General features: G+C 50.0%; 1 protein-coding gene across 1 annotated transcript in view; it reads left to right on the top strand.

Moving 5' to 3' along the window:
* Positions 1 to 1927: 1927 nt before the first annotated feature.
* ABHD12 (abhydrolase domain containing 12, lysophospholipase) overlaps positions 1928 to 18406 on the top strand; it is a 90574-nt gene continuing 74095 nt past the window's right edge. Inside the window, exon 1 of the mRNA XM_008275443.4 lies at positions 1928 to 2293. Within this exon, the coding sequence (XP_008273665.2) occupies positions 2103 to 2293 (191 nt within the window). The 5' untranslated portion in view covers positions 1928 to 2102. The remainder of the gene's footprint in view (positions 2294 to 18406) is intronic.

Raw genomic sequence — 18406 nt, 5'->3', positions numbered from 1 at the left:
ACCCCATGGGAGACCAGAAGAAGCACCTGGCTCCTGCCTTCGGATCAGCGCGGTGCATCGGCCGCAGCACGCCGGCTGTGGCGGCCATTGGAGGGTGAACCAATGGAAAAGGAAGATTTTTCTCTTTGTTTCTCTCTCTCACTGTCCACTCTGCCTGTCAAAAAAAAAAAAAAAAAAAAAAAAGTTACAGATCCGGGCATCACCACTGTGGCAGTTTAAAGCACAGATGACTTCACTGAGGACCATGTGGGCAAGGTAGACAGTGAGATTCAATACCCCTACATTTCTTTCTTCTTTCCAGCACTCCCTTTCTTGTTTTCCTTTTACAAGGATTTTGTGACTGATAGAGACCATTTTTTTTGTACAGTTCATTTCTGAATTTCCAAATTTCCACTATTGTACGCGCAACTACAGTAAAGAATTCACCACTTAGGGGCCGGCACTGTGGCGCAAGTTAATCATCCGCCTGCGTGTGGGGATTCCATATGGATGTGGCCCTTGGGGCCATTTGGGGAGTGAACCAACGGATGGAAGACCTTTCTCTCTGCCTTTCCCTCTCGCTGTCTGTAACTCTACCTCTCAAATAAATAAAATATTAAAAAAAAATTAACCACTGAAATTCCTTTGTATTTTTAAGTGTACTTGGAGAAATCCACACAAATTTGAATGTGAGTTGTGATACCTAGTAACAAATAAAGTCTTTTGCAATTTCAAAGTATCTTTACAAAGCTAAGGAGCTACTGAACTTCTAAAGGCATTTCCAATTTATCTTTGTCAGTTGCCAAGAGTTTGCAAACTGCCGGCGCCGTGGCTCAATAGGCTAATCCTCCACCTAGCGGCGCCGGCACACCGGGTTCTAGTCCCGGTTGGGGCACCGGATTCTGTCCCGGTTGCCCCTCTTCCAGGCCAGCTCTCTGCTATGGCCAGGGAGTGCAGTGGAGGATGGCCCAGGTGCTTGGGCCCTGCACCCCATGGGAGACCAGGAAAAGCACCTGGCTCCTGGCTCCTGCCAGGATCAGCGCGGTGCGCCGGCTGCAGCGGCGGCCATTGGAGGGTGAACCAACGGCAAAAGGAAGACCTTTCTCTCTGTCTCTCTCTCTCACTGTCCACTCTGCCTGTCAAAAAAAAAAAAAAAAAAAAAAGAGTTTGCAAACTGACACAAATGTTTACATTACAGAAGTTAACCTTGGAATAAATAAGCAAATAATCTCTCTGTTGTAGATCATTTGTAAAATTAATACCATAGTAAAGAAAACCAAAGCTGTGAATCTAAATTTGTGAAACGGTCCTTTATTCTTTCCTTTTACCTTTTCAGGATGAGTTGAGTTAGTACTTAATTTGGGTTCCACAACGACCAATGTTTCTTTAAAACGGATTTCCTGCCATCAGATAGTTTTATTTGCTTTATAAAAATCTAACCTGTCATACAGATTTCTAACGAGTAAACAGTTAATTTTTCACTTAGTCTCAAAGCAAACATAAAATAGTTGTTTCCTATTAAAAGTTAATTACCTGAATGCCCTTTTTTTTTTTTTTTTACAGTGAAAGCTTCCTGGATAAGTAGTTGCAAGTCTAAAGAACGTAACTGTGGCTTGCTCCTTGTTCTTTTGCTCTTATATTCCTTTATGACACTTCCAGGTGAGGAGAGGAACCTTGCCTTGCGTCGTGGTCGGACTACGGACACAGGCAACGGTCCTGGGCGCCCAAGCGAAGCCGTTCCCCAGGCCTCAGGGAGCCTGGCGCCCTGGCCACCGGGACTCGAAAGCTCAGCCTTGCCCTGCTGATGACGCGAGGCTGCGGCTTCGGCCGCCCTCTTCCAAGATGGCTGCGGGCCGGCGCCCGGGACGCTGGGCCGGCGGCACCGGGGGCGGGGCCTGGCCGAAGCTGGCGGGGCCCGGCGCTGATTGGCCAGCGCGGCAGACCCGGCCCGCTGCTGATCCGTAGCCGGCGCCACGGCCTGGGGCTGGGATGTGAGGGGCGGCAGGCTCCGGGCTCCCCGGCGGCGGCGGCGGCTGTGAGCAGCAGGGGCTGCTGCGAGGCCGACGTAGGCGGGCGGGCGAGGCCAGCGGGCGCCGTGGGCGGCCGGCCCTGTCGGCCGCGGGATGAGGAAGCGGACCGAGCCCGTCACCTTGGAGCATGAGCGCTGCACCGCCTCGGGCTCGTCCTCTCCGGGCTCGGCCGCCGCGGCGCTGGACGCCGACTGCCGCTTGAAGCAGAATCTGCGCTTGGCGGGCAAAGGGCCGGCCGAGCAGCGCAGCGCAGCCGACGCGGGCATGAAGCGGGCGCTGGGCAGGTGAGGCGCGGCGCAGGGGGCCGGGAGCCCCCGCACCTGGCCCGCAGGTGCGGCTCTTTGGAAGCCCACGACCCCCCACCCCTCCTCAGGCTATCCGCCTGCAGGAGCGCCTCCACCTGCCCCTCACTCCAGTGTCCTCTTGGCGACCTCTCTGCAACCCCTCACCTGGCCCTCCGGTAGCCCTTAACATCCCCCTGCATCTTCCTCCCGGTTCGGAGAGCCCCCTGCCCACCTCCTCACGTGTCCGGCGCCCTTTTCGCGCCCTCCACCCCGCGGCCGGCAGCGTGAACCCGGCATTGCGTCCCTGCCCCTTCCCGGCTGAGTCGGGGTCGCGGGACTCCTTACGCGAAGGGTTTGGGGGCGGCCCGAAAGTCGCGACCGGGCAAGGGCGAACAGCACTGGGGTTGGGGGAGTCCCGGGGCGCTGGGCACGTAGGCGGCGGGACGCCGAGGGGTCGGCCCCGCAACCGAGCGCCCCTCACCTGTTCTGGCTCCTGTTTTCCTTGGGCGCGGAGCTGGCGGAGGGGAGCCCGGAACTGCTGGACCTCCGGCCAGGGAGTGTCAGCCGCAGGCGACCTGCGCTGTCCAGGACGGAGAGAGCAAGGATGCGCCGCATCTCAGCGGCTACAGGGCGGGCTGTGTTCGCGGGCAGGTGTCTGGCGCCTGGAGTCGGTGCACACGGCTGGGTGTCCTTGGGCATCGCTGCGGAGTGCTGAAGCCTTCCTTGGGGAAGAGGAGGCAGGCGGTTGTGTAAAGCTGGTGCTAAAGCCGAGGCAGGAGCGTGTTTCTCAGGGACACTGTGCTGCTGGCTTCCTTCGGATCTGGCTGGTTGCGGAGCGCGCTGCTCCTGGCGGTTTGAAGCCTGGCTGTTTCGTGGCGTGGTGGAAGAAGTTAGGATGCGATGTTTCTCAAGGGTGATGGAGTCGTTTCCTTTGGGGTGAGCTGGGATGCCCTCCGTCGACACTGCTCGCTTCCATGTTAAATGTTTACGCAGACAGCCCCTAAAGAAAATGGAAATTTCAACTTCGCTGCTTAAAGGTGAAGCCAGGGATGCCCCAGAATGGGTTCTCATTCCTGCCGGGAGGCAGGGGCAGTTTTGGCTTGTGTGCCTGTGAAATTATCTAGCAGCTCATGAATGTATTGTGTGGAACTAGTTTGTTCTCTGCGGTGGGAAGGCTTGTCTGCATTAAGGACTCATGATTAACCCTAATGCACTTTAACAGGCTTAGCATATCTCCTAGATAAGACAGAAAGTTCCTCCTTTGGAAAAAAAAATCGAATTGTTATGCGCAATAATCTTCAGGGAAATAATGCTGACCTGGCACGTTCCTTGAAGCACGGACTGTCTTAAAAGGACCTGATTAATTCTTGGTGGTGTGTCAGAGAACAAAGAGAAACAGTCAAGTAGGCCAGGGATCCTTTGGATAAATAAACAAACGGCTGTAAGAGGAATAAAAAGCAAGACCCGGGGAAGGAAGGCTAAAAAGTTGTGCAGTATTTCAACACGTGCCCGTGGAGCAAACTGAACACATCAGGCAGTCGGCGTCCCCACCTCCCCAGCCTTCCCACCTCCCCGGCCTTCCCCTCACACAGGCTGTGCTACATTGCTGTGAGCTGCAGTCACCCACTGCGCTGGGGAACTCTAGAACCTTCTACCCCAGCTGACTGTGTTGCCCAGTCGCCCTCCATCTGCCCTTGCCCAGCCTTACCAGTCTCCGGTAATAACTATTCTAAGTTCAGGTCAACTTCTTTATTTTTTAAGTATTTATTTATTTTATCTATTTGGAAGTCAGAGTTAGAGAGAGAATCTTCCACCCACTGGTTCTCTCCCCCAATGGTCCTGATGACTGGTTTGGGGCCAGGCTGAAGCCAAGAGACTGGAACTCCATCCAGATCTCCTATGTAGGTGGCAGGGGCCCAGGCACAGCTGCTTTCCCAGGCACAGTTGCAGGGAACTGGATCAGAAGTGGGGTAACTGGGACTTAAACCCAATGCCCATATGGGATGCCAGTGTTGCAGGTACCAGCTTAACCTGCTACACTACAAAATTGGCTCCTCAGATTGACTTTTAACTTTTGGATATTCTTTTTAAACTTTTAAAATTTATTTTATGTTAGAGAAAAGGAAAAGGAAAGGGCGCACGCGCGGGCGCGCAAGAGAGAAAGAAGGTCTGTTCTGTTGTGCACTCCCCAAATGCCTGTAATAGCCAGGACTGAGTCAGGCAGGAAACAGAAGCCAGGAACTCCACCCAGGTCTCCCACATGAGTGGCAGGGACCCAGGTACCTGAGCTGTCACCTGCCTTCCAGGGTGTGCATTAAGCAGGATACTGGGATCAGGATCTGAGCCAGGACTTGAACCCAAGAACTCCCAATATAGAATGCGCGCATCCCAAGTGGTGTGTTACCCACTGCCCCAGCCTGCTGCAGCTTCCGTGAATTGTGCTTTGTTCTTTCCTGTGCTCAGCACCTTGAAGAGGCCTTCCCAGACCAGCAGGTCCTTGTTGACCTTGTCCTTGACCTGAGTGCCAGCATCCTTGCTTTGTGGCTTTGCCCCCGTCTCCTGGAGCACCGTGAGAGCAGGGATGTTGATTTCTCCCCTGCTGTACCTCCAGTGCCTAGGTGACAGAAGGTATTTGCTGAGTGAGTGAATATCTGTAGGGTCAACTCCTAGAGGTGGAATGTCTGGATCAAGGGCCATGTGTTTGTGATGTTGAAAGGTAAAGCCAAATTACTCCTCAAAGACGTTGCTGTGATTTGTACTCCATTGTCAGTATAAATTGCCTACCTGCTACCCCTACCCCGTCACTACTGTGTGTTACTACATATTTTGGCCTGCCTAATGAAAATGGTATCTTATTTATAGCTCTCATTTGCATTACTTGCTGGGTAGCATTTTTGTGTGTTTTTATAAGCCTATTGTGTACTTTTGCAATTATTTATGTCTTCTATGACTCACCTTTGGACATCTAAATCTTTTTTTAAAGATTTATTTATTTATTTGAAAGAGTTACACAGAGAGAGGAGAGGCAGAGAGAGAGAGAGAGGTCTTCCATCCGCTGGTTCACTCCCCAGATGGCCACAACAGCAGAGCTGTGCCAATCCGTATTGGTCTCCCACGTGGGTGCAGGGGCCCAAGGAGTTGAGCCATCTTCCACTGCTTTCCCAGGTCATAGCAGAGAGCTGGATCGGGAGTGGAGCAGCCAGGACTAGAACCCACGCCCATGTGGGATGCCAGCACTGCAGCCAGCGGCTTTACCCACTATGCCACAGCACCAGCCAGAATCTTTATTTTGGGCTTTTTCAGACAAAAGAAGACAATGTAGTGAACCTCCTCGTATATATTACTTGGCTTCAGCAGTTTTCAGTGTTCAGCTGATCTTGAATTGTCTGTCCCTCCTCCCTTCTGCATTCTGTAGGGTAGGGTGCTGGAGTATTTTAAAGCCAATTGTTTCATCCATAAATACTTCATAGTGTATCTTGAATAAATAAGGACATTTTGAATATGTAACAGTAGTACTTTTCTGTTTATCTGTATCAGTAGCTTATTGTCTAATGTTGGTATTACCTGATATCCAGTCCACATACACGTTTGCCAGATTGTCTCAGAAATGTCTTTTTTACAGTTGGTATATTTGAAAAAAATAAACTGTATTTCTTAAATTTATTCCTAGTTGATTTACCTTTTCTGTTATTGAAAATGTGATCCTTTATTGTTACATGTTCTTAATTAGTGTGCTTATTAGTTTTGTAGCTAGTAACTTCACTGTATTGTTTCCAGTAGTTTTTGCAGTTGGTTTTCTTGCATTTTCCAGGTATGCTATCATGTCAACTATAGATAATTTTGTCTCTTGTTTTCCAATTTTTAAGTCTCTTGTTGCTTTCCGACTGTATTGTATTTACAGAACAAAGTTAAATAATAGAGATTCTACCAGTTATCTTTGACTAGTTCTGACTTCAGTGAGAATGCTTTTAGTGTTTCTGTCATACTAGTTATTTTATTTTACAAGGATTGTGTAGCTGATCATTTAGTTTTTGTTTACATTTATTTGAGAGGTGGAGAGAACGGGAGACAGCGCAAGCTGCCATCCACTGGTTCACTCCCCAGATGCCCACGACAACTGGAGCCAGGAGCCAGGAACTCAGTCCCAATCTCCCACATAAGTGGCAGGCACCCAGTTACTGCCTCCAATTATCTGCTTATCCGGAAGCTGGAGTCAGGAGCCAGAGCAGAATGTCAAACCCAGACACTCTAAAGTGAGATGCCAGTGTTTTAAGCGCTCTTAACCATTAGGCTATCTGCCCTGATTTTTCTTTTCTTTCTTTGCATTTCTCTCTCTCTCTCTTTATTTTTATTTTTAAAGATTCATTTAGTTATTTGAAAGGCAAGGTGACAGAGAGGGGGAGACAGAGAGAGGGAGATCTTCCATCTACTAATTCACTCCCCAAATGGCCACAGAAGCCAGGGCTGGGACAGGCCAAAGCCAGGAGCTTCTTCTGGGCCTCCCATGTGGGTGGCAGGGGCTCAAGCTCACGCGCCTTCCTTCACTGCTTTCCCCGGGCCATTAGCAGGGAACTGGATCAGAAATGAAGAAGCAGGTCGTGAACTGGCGCCCATATGGGACGCTGACGATGCAGGTGGTGGCTTTACCTGGTATGGCACAACACCAGCTCCTCGACTTTTCTAATCAGAGATGGTGGTTGAATTTTTTTCAGTGCCTGTTTAGTATCTGTGGAATGACCATATGCTAAATTGTAGTAATAAGTTTTATGTTATTGAATCATCATTGCATTCCTGGGATGAATTCTGTTGTACAGCGAGGGTCCTTTGGTATTTTATTTAGGAATTTTACATCATTTGCTTGTGAAAGAAGTCTATAGTTTTCTTTTTTAATGCTGTCTTTACCAAGTTATTTTAGTGTTTTCAGTTGCTTTATTAAGTTTTCTATTTCTCCACTTTAGCCAATTTAAATATTTTGAAAAGATTGGTTTCTTTAAAAATTGGTAGAATTCCTCTGTGTAACTGCCTGAGCCTGGTGCTTTTTGAGAATACAACACTAGATAAGTATTACAGTATCTTCTAGGTCATTGACATGTTTACATTTGCTGTCTCTTTCTGTGTTCAGTTTTAGTGACTTAGAAAATCATCCATTTAATTGAGCTCTTCTCCTCCGTAGGGCTGTTTCCCTAGTCTTGTTCCCTAGTTTACATACTTAGGCTTTTTTTTCCCTTTTTCTTGATTCAGGCTAGTGAATGACACGTCTGATACGTATACTGAAATGTGAAATATAATTCACACATGTGTCCCCCAAAAGAATATATCTATGTTTGTTCTGGGAGAGGGGGATTCACAGCTGTGAAGTAGAGAGAACCTGCTCTGTTGGAAGGGACAGCAGCCCCTCGCTTGTCCTCTGGCTGCCCCTCAGGAGTGTGGTCCCTGAGCGGCCAGGGACAGCAGCCCCTCACCTGTCCTCTGCTGCCCCTCAGGAGTGTGGCCCCTGAGCAGCCAGATCTTCCAGTCCTTCCAGAGAAGACTGGCTGGGTTTGTTTGTTCCTTTGGGTTTTTTTGGGCTTTGGGTGTGATGTCACCAACATTTTTTTCTTTTTAACTCCTGAAGCTGATTCAGAGGAAAATATTTTTGGAGGTCAAAAGAAACCAAAACATGGTTTTTTGTTTTGTGTTTTAAATTTCTTGGCTGAAAGGTAATTTTTAAAAAACATTTATTTATTTTTCATTCATTCATTCATTTAAAAGAACTACAGAGAGAGGGAAAGAGAGAGTTCTTCCATCTGCTTTTTCACTACTCAAATGGTCACAATGGCCGGGGCTGGGCCAGGCTGAAGCCAGGAGCAATCACCCAGGTGTCCCACGTGGGTGCAGGGGCCCAAGCACTTGGGCCATTGTCTGCTGCTTTTCCGGACCATTAGCAGGGAGCTGAATCGGAAGTGGAGCAGCCGAGACTCGAATCGGCACCCATGTGGGATGCTGGTCTCACAGGCAGCAGCTTAACCCACTGTGCCACAGCGACTGCCCCATGAAAGGTCATTTTTAATGGTGACTGTTTATCAGATTAGCACATCAACCCTGGACTCCCTGGGAAGAAGAGCTGCCTTGCACGTTGTCTGCTGGACAAGTGAGGCCTTGAAGGGCCTTTCTTCTTCCATTCAGCGGCCCTGGATTTCTCGGGAGTGTGCACTGAAGGCATGAACGGTGTAACATGGACCCTGAGAAGATGGGCGTGAGCGTACAGCGTCTGTGTAGTCAGCTGGCTTGACCCTTGCTCTCCCACCCACAGGCCAGGTCTACAGGATCTGCAGAGATCAGTGAGCCACTTGGGGAGGGTTCAAGGCCAGATTCTTCTCCCATGCCGATACCAAAGAGCATGGTCATCACTCCCAGCTCTTCCTTGACCCAGAGAAGGGGCTTCATCCAAGCTGCCAGCAGGTTAACATCTGTCTCCTCCGCCCTCTGAGCCTCCCTGCCTGGCATCCGTCTCTGAGCTGGCTTTTGTGAAGTCTGCTTTGCCTGTCTCTTTTCCCCCTCCTCCCCATCCCAAGGACAGTGTGTGCCAAGCCAGCGACAAGGCAGGGGCTGGGCTCTGCTTGTGGCATCCTTGCTGCGCCCTGCTCCCTGCTGGGTCTGCCTCCTTCCACTGGTGGCCACACTCCAGCCAGGAGCCTGGAACACCAGGGCTTGATCTTCCAGTGTGTCTTGGGTTTGTTCAGCCTTTGTGTCCTGTATCTCTGCTTGGTTCAAAGTTCCTTCCTGCCAGTGCACACCCTCCCTTCTCAAGGGAGTAGCCTGCCTTTTATGGTGACTAACAGGTCTAACCTGTGGGGAATATCTTTGGGCAGACTCAGAGCTCTGAGACACTCATGGAAACAACTTTGGAAAGAGGCATGAAGATGGTCACCTTGTCAGGTGTGTGCTGACAGCAATGAGGACAGGACCCTGTTCCAGACTCTAGCTTCTCCTTCTCTTCCTTGTAGAGCACTTTGCCTTCCAAAATGAAATCTGCAGGAGAAATGTGTGATACAGCCTTGAAAGCTGACAGACCAAGTCAGTGCTCTTCACAGGGAGCTGATGCCACACAACTTGGGCGTCAACAGGTTTGTGCCTGGTCAGAGAGCTCCTTGGGCATGGAGAGTGGGTGAGCCACTTCCCCTTGCCTCATCCTATACCGAGGGCCAGCTTCCAGAGCATCCAATACCTGGGACACCCAGACTGAAGTGTCCCATTATCAGAAGGAGTGCTCGTTTAGGCTTGGTCCCCATTCTAGCGCAATCCAATATTTCTACCATGATTTGATGTTTTTAAACGAAAGCTGAAATGGAGAATTAGTTCTCAAGTGGGCATTTTCAGGTTCTGTGGCTTGGGGAAGCTGCTTAACTTTGAAGTGCGTTGTTTTGTCTGTGAAGTGGGATCAGAATTGATTCCCCAGGTGTGGGGATAATTCTCTCAGCCATATCTTCTGATGTGACCATCTCATTGTCATCACTCATGACTGAGGGCTCTGAGCAAGCTCTGTTAGCTCCTCCTTCCCTGTTTTGCCTCAGAGATACTTTGTTCCGGCTCCTCAACCAGTTGGTGTGTTTCTGTAGGTATGACCAACATCTGTTGGTATTAGAGCATGTTTTTTTGTTTGTTTGTTTGTTTTGACAGGCAGAGTGGACAGTGAGAGAGAGAGACAGAGAGAAAGGTCTTCCTTTCGCTGTTGGTTCACCCTCCAATGGCCACCACGGCTGGCGCGCTGCGGCTGGCGCACCGCGCTGATCCGAAGGCAGGAGCCACGTTTTCTCCTGGTCTCCCATGGGGTGCAGGGCCCAAGCACTTGGGCCATCCTCCACTGCACTCCCTGGCCACAGCAGAGAGCTGGCCTGGAAGAGGGGCAACTGGGAAAGAATCCGGCACCCCGACCGGGACTAGAACCTGGTGTGCCAGCGCCGCTAGGTGGAGGGTTAGCCTATTGAGCTGCGGCGCTGGCCTAGAGCATGTTTAATAGTATTGCTTGGTCATTTTTTTCCCAACGAAGTTTGGAAGCCCGTATGTGCCCTAATACTTGTGAATACTGGGGCCACAGCAGGAAATGCAGACCATATTCTTGTGGACTTTACATACTGGTTGGACTTTACATGCTGTCAAGTAATATGTGACATGTCGGGTACTCAGCACGAATGAGAAAAGCAGAGATGGTGAGGGGGTTGCTGTGGACAAGACAGCATGGCGGTCTGTGTGCGGTTGGGGCGGGCAAGAGGCCTTTCTGACAAGGGGACATTTGCTGCTTTAGAGTAGGGAATAGCATGCTGTGATGGATGTGCTATCTTGTGACTCTGACTCTCTGGCACCCACAGACTGGAGGGAAAGTGGTGTGGGGAGACCACACAAGAGATGTGGTCATCATCCAGGTTAGAGATGATGGGGGGGGGGGGGTTGGACCAGGCAGTAGCCATGGAGGTGAGGAGTGTGGAATTCTGGATATGTTTTGAAGGAACTGTCAACAGAATTTGCTGTGGACTAGATGTAGGAATGTGAAAGAGAAAGCCAGATACAATTCACAAGACTTTTTTTTTTTTTTTGTCTGAGCAGCTAGGAGAATGGAGTTGCCATGTGCTGAGAAGGGGAGTGTCCTAGTCCATTTTCTGCGCTGTCACAGAATCACAGAATGCCACAGACTGGATGGTTACAAACAATATAAGTTTATTTGGCTCACAGTTCTGAAGGCTGGAAAGCCCCAAGACTGATGAGGCTTATGGCTGGTGAGGCCTTTGTGCTATGCTGTAACTTGGGGGAAGGCACCAGGTGGCTAGAGAGCACAGGTGGGAGCAAGAGTACACACAGCAGGGTTACAGTGGTTGTAGCACAGCCACTACCGGGATAAATGACCCACCCCACTGATAGTGGCATGAATCCGTCCCAGAGGGTGGAGCCCTTGTGACCTAATCACCCCTGGAAGATCTCACCTCCTGATTCTCACTATAGTGGCCTTTAAATGTCAAGGTGAGTTTCAGAGAGGGGCATTGAAACCAAAGCATTCCACCCTATTCCTGGAAGTCTTCACTCCCAAGTCCAGATTCTCATCAGAATCAGATATAGGTGAGACTCAAAGAACAATTCATTCTGGCTGGCGCTGTGGCTCACTTGGCTAGTTGTCCGCCTGTGGTGCCGGCACCCCGGGTTCTAGTCCCGGTTGGGGTGCTGGATTCTGTCCCGGTTACTCCTCTTCCAGTTCAGCTCTCTGCTGTGGCCCGGGATTGCAGTGGAGGATGGCCCAAGTGCTTGGGCCCTGCACCCGCGTGGGAGACCAGGAGGAAGCACCTGGTTCCTGGCTTCGGATTGGCGCAGCGCGCCGGCTGTAGTGGCCATTTGGGGAGTGAACCAATGGAAGGAAGACCTTTCTCTCTTTCTCTCACTGTCTCACTTTACCTGTCAAAAAATATAAAATAAAGAACAATTCATTCTGAGGCAAATTTCCTCCAGCTGAGTCTCTCTGAAATCAAAAGGAGGTTATCTGTTTCCAAAATACAATGGTAGTACATCCACAGGACAGACCATTCCAAAGGGGAGACACAGGCAAGAAGAAAAAGAGTAACCCAGATAAGCAAGTCCGAAACCCACCAGTGAAAATGACGTGAAATCTTAAAGCTAATGAATAAATCCCTTGACAGCGCCTCCACGTTCTAGGCACACTGGTGCAGGAGTTGGGCTCCCAGGGTTCCAGGCAGCTCTGCCCCTGTGGCTCTGGGGGTTCAGCAGTTCTCCCGGGCTGAAGTCCTACCCCTGTAGCTCTCCTGGTAACCTTACAGTTCTGGGGTCTTGAGGGTAGCCTTGCCCCTGCAGCTCCACCACACATTGCCCAGTGGAGGCTCTCTGACAGCTCCCAGCCTGGGACCGCTGGCTGCCTGTCATATCTTCTGAAATCTAGGTGGAAAAGCCTGCCCTTACACCTCTAGCATCTTTGTTTCATAAAGCCCTAGGGCTTAGACACAATCCCGCTCAGCTGAGGTCTTTGCTACTTTATAACAAGGACTGCTTTCCTCCATTTTCCACTACCTTGTTGCTCTATTCTGTCTGAGACTTTGAAAGAGTGGCTTTTATTACCATCCCTTCTGCTAGGATTCTGGTCGTGACTATGTAATCTCTGGGAAATTCCAGACTTTCCCCACAGCCCTCCTCTTCTGAGCCCTCCCTAGGGTTGCCCTTAATTCTCCATTCATGGTAATACAGATTTATTCTAGCCTGCTCCCCCAAATTCTCCCATCCCTCCATGCATTGCACAGTTCCAAAGCCACTTCCACATTTTCAGGTATTTTTTGTAGCAACAGCCCCACTTCTCAGTACCAGTTTTCTGTCCTCATCCATGTTCTGTTGCTCTGACAGAATATCCCACACTGGTTAGGTTGTAAATAATGGAAGTTTATTTGGCTGGAAAGTTCTGGAGGCTGGAAAGATCCAGATAGGGACCACATCTGGTGAGGGCTTTTGTGCCATATCATAGGCTGGCAGAAGGCACTGTCCAACAAGTAGCAGAGCTCACCAGCCCACTTCAGAAACAGTGTGAGTGTGAAGCCACCTCTTAAAGGTCCACTTTCCAATACTACTGAAGTAACCATTAAATGTCAACATGAGGGGCCAGCGCTGTGGCCTAGCGGGTAAAGCCCGCCACCTGCAGTGCCAGCATCCCATATGGGCGCTGGTTCTAGTCCTGGCTGCTCCACTTCCAATCCAGCTCTCCGCTATGGCCTGGGAAAGCAGTAGAAGATGACCGAAGTCCTTGGGCCCCTGCATTCGCATGGGAGACCTGGAGGAAGCTCCTAACTCCCAGCTTTGGATCGGCTCAGCTCTGGCTGTTGCAGCCATCTGGGGAGTAAACAGGTGGATGAAAGACATCTTTCTCTCTCTCTCTCTCTCTCTCTCTGCCTCCCTCTGCCTCTGCCTCTCTGTAACTCTGCCTTTCAGATAAATAAATATCTTTTTTATGATTTTATTTATTTGAGAATTAGAGTTAACAGAGAGAGAGACAGAGAGAAAGGTCTTCTTTCCCTTGGTTCACTCCCTAGATGGCTGCAACAGCTAGAGCTGCGCCGATCCAAAGCTAGGAGCCAGGTGCTTCTTTCTGGTCTCTCATGCGGATGCAGGGTCCCAAGCACTTGGGCCATCTTCCACTGCCTTCCCAGGCCATAGCAGAGAGCTGGATTGGAAGAAGGGCAGCCAGGACTAGAACTGGCGCCCATATGAGATGCTGGCGCTGCAGGCCGAGGATTAACCTGCACCACAGTGCCAGTCCCAGTAAATAAATCCTAAAAAAAAGTCACCATTAGCTTTGGAGAGTACAGTCAAGCCATAGCAAGGACGACTGTAGAATGAGCATGTGCCTTGGAAAGCGCAGTCATATCTCGCTTTGGACGTTCTGAGGTGCCTGTGAGGCATCCAAGTGGAGTCAGGAGTTCGGGGGTTGATTAGGGCCCGTGTCTGACCACAGCTTCCTGCCAGTGGTGCTAGATCCACACGGTAGACTGAGATAGCCCAGCAAGTGAGTCAAGGCAGAAGAGGGGTCAGAGGTCTGGGCCTGGGACCTCTGTGGGGGATGAGGAGCCTCTGGCTCACGACATGTGGCAGGAGTGTGGGCTGCGGGTCAGGAGAGCTGGGGAAACTGTGAAGGCAGTCTCAGGAGGAAAGCCCATTGTGGAAGAAGACACGATCTGTGAGCGGGCTTGGTGATGCAGGCTTGGAGCTGGTAAGAGTGTCTAATTGGGTGGTGGGGGCGAGATCCTGATGGAGTGGGCTCAAGGGAGAAGCGAAGAGAAAGGTAGTTTTTGTTTATTTTTAGAGGTTTATTTGGGGGCCGCCACTGTGGCGTAGAGGTAAAGCCACCACCTGTAGTACCGGCATCCCATTAGGGCACCGGTTCGAGTTCCGGCTGCTTCAATTCCCATCCAGCTTTGCTATGGCCTGGGAAAGCAGCTGAAGATGGCCCAAGTCCTTGGATAGCTGCACCTGCATGAGAGACCCAGAAGAAGCTCCTGACTTTGGGTCTGCTGAGCTCCAGACATTGTGGCCATTTGGGGAATGAACCAACGGACGGATAGCACCTCCCCCACCTCTGCCTCTTTGTAGCTCTGCCTTTCAAATAAAAAAAATTAATTAAAAAAAAGATTTATTTGGAAAGGCAGAGTTACAGAGAGGGAGAGACAGAGATCTTCCGTCTGCTGGTTCACTCCCCAGGTGGTTGTAACAGCCAGGGCTGGGCCAGGCCGAAGCCAGGAGCTTCATCCAGGTCCACCACGTGGGTTTTCTGACCAGTGCTTTTGGTGTGCTCTTGGGAATAATCCAGGAGACAGGGAAAGACTGGCAGTGGGTGTGAGAAGGAACAGGACTCCTGCCCCCAAGACCAAGCAGACAGTAGGGCGGGCAAGGGATGCAGTGAAAGGTGTGGGGAGGTTTGTGTGGCTGGAGATATGTGGGAGTTCCCTTTGGGTTCCTTCTGCTTTCCTGGGAAATAAGCAGCACGCTGTCCGCTGAGAAGGAGGAAGGAAGAGATGGCACTCGGGACCTCTCCCGTTCAGCTCCCCAGTCTGTCGGCCCTTGTCAGACTTGCTGCATTCTCATTAACAGCAGGGGTATAGCAGGGACTCCTCTTTCTAAATCGTAATGGTTTAAGAATGGATGGCAAAGGTGGTTTCTCTGAGAGACCACGTCAGCCGTGACTTGAAGCGCTGGCCTGGCTTGTCTGCCTTGCACACACCGCAGTGTGGAGGGGCTCCGAGTGAGGCGTAGGTGGAGGTGGAAGGAAGGCCCACAGGAGCTGAGGAAAGGTCAGGTGATTAGCTGGGACCTACACAGAACTCCTACCTCAGAGTTCCTTCAGCAACTGCCAAGTGTGGTAGTGGTTAAATAGAATTGGTCCTGAGATGGTCCTCGTGGGCTCAGCCATCGTCATCCTGGGTACCTGTTTACCTTGTATGGGGATGCCTAAGAAGGTGACAGGAGAAGCCAGCAGATGTGTGTCACGGGGAGAGTTTGGGCTGTCTGTGAAGGAAGACTAGCAAATCCAAGAGTGCTAGAATTCAGGTTTATTCTTTTAAAAAAAAAAGTTTATGTATTTATTTGTAAGGCAGCGAGAGAGAGAGGTCTTTCATCCACTGGTTTACTCCCCAAATGACCACAACAGCTGGAGCTGGACCAATCTGAAGTCAGGAGCCAGGAGCTTCTTCCAGGTCTCCAATGCGGGTGCAGGGGCCCAAGGACCTGGGCCATCTTCTACTGCTTTCCCAGCCCATAGCAGAGAGCTGGACCGGAAGTGGAGCAGCGGGGACTCGAATCCGTGCTCATATGGGATGCCAGGCCTGCAAGCAACAGCTTTACCCACTACACCAGAGTGCCAGCCCCAGGTTTATTCTTGAAGGTTGAAAGAAGTGGCCCTGACACTTTAAAATAGAGAAAAGAAAGTTCAAATTGTCTTCACTGCTTGTCAGATTAGTGGTATCTCCTGCAAGGTTAGGATACATTGGCTGAACTATCCTATTATGATAGGAAGGCAAGAATAGTTGAGGATCAGAGCCAGCCACTTTGGTCAATAGTTCAGGTTCCTGGAGGAAATAGGCTTTTGACTTTGAAGAGTTTTCTTCTCCTAATAATGCATACAACATCCTTGGCCTGTGCCATACCTGGTCCTGAGATATCCCATTGCTCCTGCCTGGGGATGGCCACACCAGTGTCAGATGCCCTTTGGTTATTTTGTTTTTTAAAGACTTATTTATTTATTTGAAGGGCAGAGTTAGTGAGAGAGAAAGAGATCTTTCATTTGCTGGTTCATTCCTTAAATGGCCCACTTCAGCAGGGGCTAGGCCAATCAGTGCCAGGAGTCTCATCTGGGTCTCCCACATAGGGAACAAGGTCCCAAGGCCTTGGGCCATCTTCTGTTGCTTTCCAAGGTGCATCAGCAAGGTGCTGGATCAGAAATGGAGCAGCTGGGACCTGCACCAACACATGTATGGGATGCAGGCACTGCAGATGGCTGCTTAACCCGCTGTGCCACAGTGCCAGCTCCTCCCCTTTGGTTATCTTATTGAGTAGTCACTGTGCTTTGTGAGATGCCATGAAGGCACTGAGGTTGTAAAGATGCCTGAAGATAGTGTCTGTGCCCAGGGAGTTGGCTTTTGTCTGTTTTCATGTGTGGCAGATATCAGATCTTGCACCAAGATAGTTTTTTTTTTTAAGGATGTAATTTATTTATTATTTTAAAGGCAGTTACAAAGAGAGAGGAAGAGATAGAGCGAAGATGTCTTCCATCTGCTGGTTCATTCCCGATTGGCCGCAATGGCCAGGGTTGGGCCAGACCAAAGCCAGGAGCCAAGAGCCAAGAGCTTATTCAGGGTCTCCGATGTGGGTGCAGGGGCCCAAGCACTTGGGCCATCCTTCATTGCTTTCCCAGGCACATTAGCAGGAACTGGATCGTGTCTTATTTTATTTTTTATTTATTTTTTTGATAGGCAGAGTTAGACAGTGAGAGAGACAGAGAAAAAGGTCTTCCTTCCATTGGTTCAACCCCCAAGTGGCCGCTACAGCCAGTGTGTTGTGGCCGGCGCGCTGCGCGGATTCGAAGCCAGGAGCCAGGTGCTTCCTCCTGGTCTCCCATGTGGGTGTAGGGCCCAAGGACCTGGGCCATCCTCCACTGTACTCCCTGGCCACAGCAGAAAGCTGGACTAGAAGAGGAGCAACCAGGACAGAACCAGTGCCCAAGGCAGTGTCTTAACCTTCTGTGCTACAATGCTGCCCCCCTCTACCCCCTACCCTGAGGTCTTGGTGATGGCCATGGTAGAGAGAAGATAGAGGGGTAACTGGAGACAGTTCATCAGCTTTACATTCTCCCTTTCTTAATGACTCCTTTGTTGCTCTGACATTTTTATCTGCCGATTTATCTTCAGGGTGTACTGTCTTTTAGCCCCTCACTTCATTGATGTGATGCAGTGCAGAATGCCAGCTGGACTGTGGAGAGGTAGAAAAAAAAGAGATTCTCACAGCCTGGGGACACAGGACACTTTGACACAGCACATCATGGCAGAATCGATGGGAAAGGAAAGAAGACGGTCATTGTAGGACATGTGATACTTGCCTTAGGGTTCCAGGAGGAAGGAACTGTTGCAGCAGCGCAGGCCAGCTGGGAGCCTGCCAGGGCCAGCCCAGGGCCTCAAGAGAAAACTGAAGGAGCTTCTGCAGGGCCTGGGGAGGGAGCCCCAGGTGTCAGTCTCCCGGGAGATGGCCATCACTATGGTGAAAGGCAGCCTTGGCGGAACCATCTCTCTCACTCTGTTCCTCTCTCAATTAATAAAGAGTTCTTAATAAAAATTTAGAACAGAGAAAGATGCCAGGCAGTTGCCTCTCACAGCGTGGCACGTTTCCAGAGTACCGTGTGCGTGTACTCATACCAAAGGCTGGTGGATGCTGATAAAACATTGCATGAGAGTGGGACAATCTCGGTTCTTGCAGTGCTTACATTTTCTTAAAGGAGAAACAGCAAAGAAGAAAAAGTAGCACATAAATATGCATAAAGTTTCAGTGGGGTGGGAAAGAGCTGTAAAGGAAAAGCTAGGTGGGCAATGGTGTGATGTGTAAAGCTCCTGAAACCGAGTGGTAAGACGTGTTTGTTTCTTTGAGGAAAGTGAGATCCTCTCAGCTGTTCAGCTCTGCTGACAAAGCCCTCATGTTTTTTTTTTTAATTTTGGGGGGGACAAAGGGATATTTATGAATTGCTCTTATGTGCTTTATGAAGGCCTTACAGTTTTCAGTTTTGTAGAGTGAAGCGACTCCTGATACTGTGTTCCAGTAAGATTCTGAAGATTTAATATTAAAATCTGCACCTAACAACTAAGAAAAGTTTCTGCTAATGCACTGGGAAAGCACAGGGAGATGGCCCACATTCTTGGGTACCCGTACCCACGTGAGAGACCTAAAAGAAGCTCCTGGCTCTTGGCTTCATTGTGGTTTAGGCCTGGTCCTTGGGACCATTTGGGGAGTGAACCAGTGGATGAAAGATCTCTCTCTGTCTCTCTCTATCCTTCTCTTTCGGTATTTGCCTTTCAAATAAATAAATAAATCTTTTAAAAAATAAGAAAAGTT

This window comes from Oryctolagus cuniculus, chromosome 11 (assembly GCF_964237555.1).
Source record: "Oryctolagus cuniculus chromosome 11, mOryCun1.1, whole genome shotgun sequence".
Taxonomy (NCBI): domain Eukaryota; kingdom Metazoa; phylum Chordata; class Mammalia; order Lagomorpha; family Leporidae; genus Oryctolagus; species Oryctolagus cuniculus.
Note: the sequence above shows the minus strand (reverse complement) of the source record. Positions and strands in the feature narration are given on the sequence as shown.